General features: G+C 33.8%; 2 protein-coding genes across 4 annotated transcripts in view; both read left to right on the top strand.

Moving 5' to 3' along the window:
- LOC118743823 overlaps positions 1-8,870 on the top strand; it is a 29,888-nt gene that overhangs the window by 15,547 nt on the left and 5,471 nt on the right. Inside the window, exons 8-11 of the mRNA XM_036476587.1 lie at positions 2,207-2,310; positions 2,364-2,671; positions 3,881-4,498; positions 7,538-7,644. Of these exons, the coding sequence (XP_036332480.1) occupies positions 2,207-2,310; positions 2,364-2,671; positions 3,881-4,498; positions 7,538-7,644 (1,137 nt within the window). The remainder of the gene's footprint in view (positions 1-2,206; positions 2,311-2,363; positions 2,672-3,880; positions 4,499-7,537; positions 7,645-8,870) is intronic.
- Positions 2,137-7,693, top strand: LOC118742821 (WD repeat-containing protein 35-like). 3 transcript variants are annotated; one of them, XR_004993400.1, is made up of 5 exons: positions 2,139-2,310; positions 2,364-2,671; positions 3,881-4,498; positions 6,942-7,091; positions 7,538-7,626. XR_004993400.1 is itself a non-coding variant. In XM_036475206.1 (4 exons), exons 1-4 carry the CDS (start codon positions 2,221-2,223, stop codon positions 7,527-7,529), a joined length of 1,071 nt encoding a protein of 356 aa, XP_036331099.1. In that variant the 5' UTR covers positions 2,137-2,220; the 3' UTR covers positions 7,530-7,631. The 3 variants fall into 3 exon arrangements, 2 of the variants coding, with proteins under 2 accessions (XP_036331099.1, XP_036331098.1); XM_036475206.1 differs by lacking the exon at positions 6,942-7,091 and having other exon boundaries at positions 2,137-2,310; positions 7,475-7,631; XM_036475205.1 differs by lacking the exon at positions 6,942-7,091 and having other exon boundaries at positions 7,538-7,693.

The raw sequence follows: 8,870 nt of genomic DNA, 5'->3' as shown, positions 1-8,870 counted from the left end.
TGTAATTTTCTGCGAGTTGTTTTGAATTCAAGTGTAATTTTTTAAATACGATTACTCGGTTTTCCTTTTCTTTTTTTTATACATCTGTACTATAATGTTTGCTGACTGCACTTGTAGATACTGCCAATATAGAAGTATTACATATATGATCGGAGGTGCCACGGATATATCGAAATTATTTTTCTTCTATTATCATCCACGGAAGATCTAGAGTCGATGTCCAAAATTTCAAAAATATCGGTACAGCTGCTCTCGAGTTTTTCGAACAGAAAAAATTTTTTAATTAAATGTATCCTCTTGAAAAATGTTTGCGAATAATTTTTTAAATAATTGCCGGCACTTGAAAATTGAATTCAAATATTTTGTAAAAAAGTGGAAGAAGCGTAAATTTTTTTTCTTTAATTTTTCAACATAAATAAATAAAAAACTAAATTTTTTTTTAATCCGCCACGGATAGATCTACGCGAAATTTAAGTATCCTTTATTTAAAACAAATAAACTTGAAATCGGTTTATATTTGGGCTCCACTGTGTGACGCTCGTTCATCTTACCTTTCTCTTTCATACTTTGAATGAGTTTATTTGCAAATAAATAAAAAGGGTGAGAACATATAGTGACTCAAACAAATGACCACGTGTTGATTTGTTTTAACTATTCGTAATGTTTTTCGAGCAAAATTTTTTTGTTATTTTTCTATAAAAATACGTTCCAAGCCTTAACCAAAACCATATAAACCACAATTTCAAACTATACAAAATTAAGAAAATTCAACACATTTTTTTTCAAAATTTAAACTTTTTAATCTGAGTCTTTAGAACATTTGTGGGTGTACAGTTTTATAGTAGCCCACATGATAAAAAAAATAGGAAGGAACCGCTGAGAGGAATTTTCCAAATTATTGACGTTCGCAAGCAATTTAATTTTAAAATTTTAACCCACACAAACTCACAAACACATTCTCATTTTCAATCTCAAACAACAACTTTCAACAATTCCTTTTTTACTCTCAATTTTATATGATTTTAAAATGTTGGCAAACTTTCAATGAAGTGGGAATTTCAACCGGCTGCAAAATCGCGTTGATTTTTGAAAATTTCTTTCGGCGACTGCTTTTGAGGTTTTTTTTTTAATATGAAAAAGTGCAAAAAAACGTCACAAAAAAATCTATAAAATCAACTTTAGTTTTATCTGCTTGAAACTTGCACTACATTAGACTTAAATTGTTTAAAACGGCAAATTGTTACGAATATTAAAAAAATAAATACTTGGTCATTGTTTTAGTCACTGTACCTTTTCAATGATACCTCGTAAGTTTAAGCTTAAACTGTTTTTTCATCTGAAGTGATTTTTTTCGAAAAATACTAAATTTTTAATTAATATACAGAATGATATTGATATACAAAAAATCCGAGCGGCTCCGAGCAAAGCTGCTGTTCACATTGAACGAAGTAGAGCGGTGCTTTTTGCATGTAATCGGTAGTAAAAATATTACAAAACTGACCTGACCACTAAAAAAAAAAAAGTATTCAACATGATTCAATTGCTTTCTCGAAAAATAGATTTTCGTTAATTTATTTTGATTTCTTGTTCGCATAAGCCATGACGCTTAAAAATTAAAAAGAAAATTGAAAATCAAAAAATGCTTTGCTTTCAGCACCAAAACGCTTCAGGAAAAGCTTACTGTATGAACACTTTCATATATCTACATTAATTTTAGGGGCTCCGAAATAGCGCATATGGAAACTGTGCATTTAGACATTATTTCGGTTTCAACCGAAAGTGTGCATGTATGGTTTATTTCGGTTTTTTTTTATATGCATTATTTCGGTTTTCAAACGAAATTTGCATTATTTTGTATGCACAGTTTCCATATGCACAATTTCAGGATGCCTACTTTTAAAGCTCGGAACGGCTTGGCTCGACTTGGCCCCGCTTCCTGTGTCAATGCACCTTTAGGGTTAAGCTAAGCCTTGTGTTGAGCTTTAAAGGCACAATAGACCAAAGGCCATAGTCCTCCTTCCCTATCCCTCTATCCCTTTATTGACGTTTTCTTTTCTTACGAAAAACGTGACCTTTACGTTGCCCTCTTCGCCCAAATACTAAGGAGGAGGCCAATTAAATGGCAACATTTGTTTGTAGAAAAGTACAGGTCATAATCTTCAGTTTAAACTCAAGATCTTAACGAATTGTTTTCTTCATATTACAGCAAAATACACCGACATGAGACCAAATTTTGTTGGCATCAATTCCGGGCACGTAACAATAGCTTCTTTTGACGAAGTACTTATCTGGCATTATAATACACCTAAGGTGAGTGTAAACAATGCTAATTGATACAAAAATATTTGTATTTCCTTTTTCAGAGCGTCGCTAATTTACATGGTGCAAAGACGCGCAAAGATAATCGTTTTCACATAGACGATACACCTACCGGTGTCGAAATGGCCAAGGACTTAGTTATCGCTACAGGCGGTAGCAGCGCGGATAACAAAGGCTACAAGCCGCATGCCAATGTAGATCCTATCTGCACGCTAGCAATGTCCGAAAAAATATTATTGGTGGCACGCGATTCGGGCGTTGTAAATGAGTATAGTGTTCCGAACGTAGCGCTACGCAATCGTCACAAGCTCAATTCAAGACCCTATAAAATGGTTATTAATTGCAATTCTAGGTAGGTACTTTACATATGTACATATGCAGATAAATATATCGTCGGCCTATATTCAATACCCTTTGTCCGCAATTTTCACAAGACTCAGCTGCCGATATAAAAATCCACCTAAGAATTAAGTGTCATCGATGGTGTTAATGCTAACCTTATAAAAAGCTTCTTGGTAGAATTTACCATTTAATTTGAAAGTTAGAGTTAACATCAGTGATAACAGTTAAGTCCCAAATGGGTTTCAGCATCAGAAGCTAGTTTTTCTGAAAATTGCAGATAGAGAATACTGAATATAAGTCCTCGATATTGTAAATGTTACTATAAATTAGCAAATAGCAGGTGGATTGTTCAAAACATTTTGACATTTTTAATTAGCTTAAGTCGTGTTTGAGTTGCGGGCATTTTTTTTTATAAATTACATAAGTTAATGCTTCTTAACTATGTTTAAAATTCAAACGGAGCTTGACAACCTGCACGCTTGGTGTGTACAATCGCGCCCTTCCCTCAATGTCAATAAATGTTTTTATGTTACTTTCACTAAGTCCACAAATGTTTTCGTTACCTCGTATCGTATCTCAGGCAGCATACTAAGAAATTAAGAGGGGCGTTATATTTGACATCAAACTTTCCTTCAATGGAAAAGAGAAAGTCAGTCCTTTCTTTAACTTTTGTGTTGGGCATTTTTTCAAGGAACTGTTGACTGTCCTTACCTCTTGGAACGGATTTATTTTAATATTCCGCACACGGCCTTTACATTTTATAGCAGAAATTGTAAAACAAACTACGCTCGGAATGCTCCCGTTTGCCGAGCTATTAATGAATTGAACCTAATCTCTAATTGTATTGAACTCGAATTTTCGCTACTAAAATCATATTTTGTGTACATTTTGAATTCAATTGCCTAATTTAAGCATTTAAAATAAACACTTTAATTTTCTCATAGTCTGTAAAAATATACTCAGCCTCATTGCGAGTGTCGAAACGAGTGCAAGTCGTTTTTCGATAGTCGAATCGTATCGGGATTGCCTAAAATTTTGACTCGACTAGTACATTAAGACGGAAAAACTTGGCAGCACTGGATAGTTTTCAACGATTTTCGTCGTTGTCGAGTCGTACAATTTAGTCTAATTCACGACTAACGCAATGAGGCTAATTGTTCATAAATATACTATAATAAGTAGATAAATAAATAAAATTTTTCTCTACCCGTTTTTGAAGCCGTGCAGCGGTAATCGATGATGCTGGTATCATGACTTTGCTTGACTTGGACGATAATCGCGAGTCACAATTGAACTTTAATCGCGTTGAACGTAAGGATGTATGGGCCATTTGTTGGGCCAAAGATAATCCCTTGCTACTCGCTTTAATGGAGAAAACGCGCATGTATGTGTTTCGTGGCAATGATCCTGAGGAACCTATTTCTTGTTCCGGTTATATTTGCGCTTTCGAAGATTTAGAAATTACGAGTGTCCTCCTCGATGATATAATAAGTGGCGATGAAACTCAGAATTCCATCAGTCATATTATACAGTTGCGTGTTAAATCATTGCGTGATACCGATGATCTGCTCCAGCACGTGGGCTTGGAAGATGCTAAGCAATTCATCGAAGACAACCCACATCCACGTCTATGGCGTCTATTAGCTGAGGCGGCATTGAAGAAACTCGAATTGGATGTGGCCGAGAATGCATTCGTTCGCTGTGCAAATTATCCGGGAATACAGTTGATAAAGCGCTTGCGAAATATATCGTCGGCCATGTTGCAAAAAGCAGAAGTGGCAGCCTTCTATGGCGAGTTCGAAGAGGCAGAGAAATTGTACATGGACGCAGATAGAAGGTAGTCTAGCTTAGATGATTATTACATATAACAAATCGTTGGCTTAGTGTGCAAACGTGCTAGGTCCATTTTTTTTAATTTTTCAGGAGGTACAAAACACCGTTTAACTTTTTTTTGTTTTAATATTTTCCTAATCTGTAAATGCAGTTCTCTTCCTTAGTTCGTCTTGTTTCAGTATCAATAATTATAATCGGCCAATTTCAAAATTAAACTGTTGCAGACTTATAGGCTCTTTTGGGACTTACCACATTTTCTATCAACCTGTTTTTAATTTTTTTTTATTGTTAAAAGATTTAGTTGTTTATTTTAAATAGATTTTATTGTTTTAAAACGAATAATAACCTAATACAGTCTTATTTCATTGCTCTCAGCAAAAATAACAATCAAATCAAAATCAAATATTGCCGTTTCGACTTTCTCTCAACTACCTTTGATTGATAAGCAGGAGTGCTTTTCCCGATTTCGAGCTTTTTCGATTATATTCTGAGTTAGACTCAATTGTAGTTAGAAAGTGGGCGGTGCAACACCCATTTTGAAATTTACCATTAGATATACGGGAAGAGGGTGTCATTTTTGTCCGATTTTAATAATTTTCAACGAATTACTCTTCCGTAGCAGGATTATTAAGTGCACCGAGTTTGGTACAAACTGATAAATCATAAGTGGGTGACGCCACGCCCACTATCCAAGAATTTCTGATAACCTAATTTTCTGCTAAGTGGTTATCGCAGTCATCGGTTTTAAGTAAATTGGCTTCAGTAATTATTGGTTAATCGCAGTTTTCCAATTTCTGTAAATTACCGTTATGTGGTAGATGCGCGTAGCGATTGCCCGATTTCAAAGATAAAAAGGTAAAAAAGTCGCGTTAGAAATGCAACTGCAACTAAAAGTAATGATTTGCAATATGTTTGATTTAGGTTTTTTTTTGTCGCATTTGCGAATAAACACAATTGTATGTGTACTTTAAACTTGCACTTACTCGAATTGAGTGTGCTACAAAACTAAATACTCAAAATCTTTCAGAAGATCTAATTAAAAATCTCTAAATTTTAACAAAATTTTGTTAATGTTTTTTTAATATTACACAAAGATTGAAATTTGGATTTATATGGTTTTTGTTAAAGAATATAAAAAAAAATTAAAAATAAAGGAAATCAAATTAATAACTAACAAAAAATAACAATAATTGGGAAAACTTGTCAAGATTTTGCGTAACTAAATAAAACTTTTTCGACCACTGTATGTGTGTAAACCAGGGACCGCAAATAACGATTAGCCTTTGAGATTTCAACTCAAAAAATCACGCGGAAATAGAAAGGCTACGTGCATAAGGAGTAAACCAATATATTTCTTCTTACTCGGAGTACCTTCAGTGGCACTGATTTTTATTTTTTTAATTTTTACCTATAAAAATCAAGTTTAATCATTATATTTTGAGTTTTATTTTTTACTCAGAAAATAATCGTTATGTTTTGAGCTTTATTTTTTGCTCGGAAAATAATGGTTACGTTTTAAGTTTTATTTTTTGCTCGGAAAATAATGGTTACATTTTAAGTTTTATTTTTTGCTCGGAAAATAATGATTACGTTTTAAGTTTTATTTTTGCTCGGAAAATAATCGTTATTTCTTAAGTTTTATTTTTTGTTCAGAAAATAAAACTTAATTTTTGCATATGCGTGTGTGCATGCGTGAATAGACAGGGGGCGGCTGCATTGAACCTTTAACGCCACTGTGGAGTAGGTAATGAAAATGCAGATACCATCGCAGAAACAAAGCGAACCACATTTCTAAAGAAAAAGTGCAAAAAAGCGCATACGCATACGCAAAAATTAAGTTTTATTTTCTGAACAAAAAACTTAAGAAATAACGATTATTTTCCGAGCAAAAAATAAAACTTTAAACGTAACGATTATTTTCCGAGCAAAAAATAAAACTTAAAACGTAACCATCATTTTCCGAGCAAAAAATAAAACTTAAAACGTAACCATTATTTTCCGAGCAAAAAATAAAACTTAAAACGTAACCATTATTTTCCGAGCAAAAAATAAATCTCAGTTAATAACAATTAAAAAGTGATATTTATAATAAAACTTATAACGGTTACGGTCCCTGGTGTAAACATTATATGTTCATTGTTTCCTTCATTTGTTAACTAACTTTATAAAAGTTTGGTTTGGTCTATGAATACATATGTACATAGCCGAATTATATTAAAAAGAAAATAAACAGACAGACCAGCAATATGTCAAAATACACACAATTTTTTTTTGTAAATAAGGAGACATTCATTGTTGAAATCGGGGAATTCACAAAAATTAGTTGGCTACCCTTATACCACTGCATAGCAACAAGCAAGAACGACATAACGCCAACTTTTTTTGTTGTAATGATGTATTTTGAATTGTGCTATCTTACTGCATTAAAATCTCAATTTTCATAAAAGGTGGACTTAGCACGTTTTCACGTTTGAACTATAAAAAGTTTCGGAAAGCTTGCAATTTTCGAAATTCTGATGAAATTCCAACATTACCGTTTAACAAAATCGACGAATTATATCTATAGTAGAGATGGACACGGGCCCGCCGGGCCCCTGGTAAACAAAAATAATAATTTATTATATGTATTTTATTTTAATGTTGTAGTCACTACGAAAAGGTGGTGAAAACTAATTGGTTTTATAATTCAAACAAGATATATACATAATCAAAATGCCAATGTTGCCTATAATGTTGCAACAACGGTCCTCAAAGGGTTAATAATAGTTTCTTATTTCGTCTTCTTCAATCTAATCCTTACTAAATCTTTATTAAGCAGTCATAATTTGTAAGCTTACATAGTTTCTCTACAAAATAACTTCGAAAAATCCCCAATAATTACGTTGCAAGATATACATATTAATGCTAAATTATGAAACGTAAAAACTTTATTTGGCTCTACTGAAAAATAAAAAAAAGTTTTGTTGTATTGTTATTGCAGCAGAGGACCATCGATATGTACACAAATATTTCACCTTAGCTGGTGTTCTTTTTGAATTTACAGAGATTTGGCAATAACTCTGCGTATAACGTTGTGCGACTGGTTTCGTGCCGTGCAGCTGTATCGAATGGGATCCGGCGTCTCAGATCAGCAAATGGAAACAGCTTGGCGTGAAATTGGCAACCATTTTGCAAGTTTACGTTCATGGTAAGCAAAAAGTAAAAAATAAGAGACTGTAAGTTAACATCATCGATCAACATTATAGGCGGCATACACGTTGTGTCTGACTCGCGAGTTGGTTTGGATGTGTTAGTGAAAATAAATAAGTTACACCGACATGACTCTGGCATGACCCTGAATGCCTCAACTGTGTGTAGTCGAAGGTCGAGTCCACACGTTCACAAATGACTCGCGAGTCAGACGCGCCGCCTATGGCGCCTGTTAAGGGGTCCAAACACACAGGAAAATCATGATTCAATAATGAAAGGTTTTGTAAGAAAAACTTTCTCTCGCTCTAATTTTATCAATGACACTCCCACCATACTCCTAAAAACAAAAAACAGTGATATTTCTTTTCCAAATATCTTTGCAAGTTTTAAGAACATTTTTAAATTGTTAGTAGTGAAATTTTTACTTTTTAAATTTGAAGAAATGTTTGTTCTTCATTCGCTGGCGCCAACAAGACAAAATGGGTGAGCATCGTTGGACTACAGAAATTCAATGTAGGCTAAAGAGACGAAATTCTCTTAAATGCCGAAATATATTTGTCGATATTCGTGGAGACCTCTTGATTCTGCCAAGTCGCTGTAAAGTAAAGCATGCAATGGTTTTGGTAAATGAGCCAACGAAGGTATTTAGGTATTGTCCTCCACAACACACTCCTGGTGTCTCCGAATGAGGCTTTGACGCAATATAATTTTGCCAAACCGCATCCATAGGCCCAATCGTCACACGACAGCTCGGTTTAGTCAATGGCGCGATGTATGTAATTGCACACTTAAAAGGTTTACGCACGAGGCGAATGTTGGCTGGCGACCAACTTTGTTGAAAGCGATTAGTTGAAAGTAGAATGCAAAGTTGAACAATGCAAACGCCTTTTTATGGCGAATATTTTTATATTTTTTTATATTTTGATATTTTTAATCATTCAAATTTTCGGGCAACCCGGCGAATGGTTAATATTCTGACAGTTGTATAGTCTCCCCAGAATATTGAAAGTGCGACATCAAAGAATTCGAATTACCATATTCGAAACAATCGAGCCATATCCGCGAAGGAAACGTAAGCTCCAAATTTTTTATTTGCCGTTTTTTTTGTTTAATAAATACTGCATATTTTCCACAAACAAATAGCTTCTTCATATCCATCATCTGTCAAACAAATACAACAAAAAAAA

Source organism: Rhagoletis pomonella, unplaced genomic scaffold (genome assembly GCF_013731165.1).
Source record: "Rhagoletis pomonella isolate Grant_MI unplaced genomic scaffold, Rhpom_1.0 Rhpom_scaffold_00007, whole genome shotgun sequence".
NCBI lineage: Eukaryota > Metazoa > Arthropoda > Insecta > Diptera > Tephritidae > Rhagoletis > Rhagoletis pomonella.
This window is presented reverse-complemented; position numbering and strand designations above follow the sequence as displayed.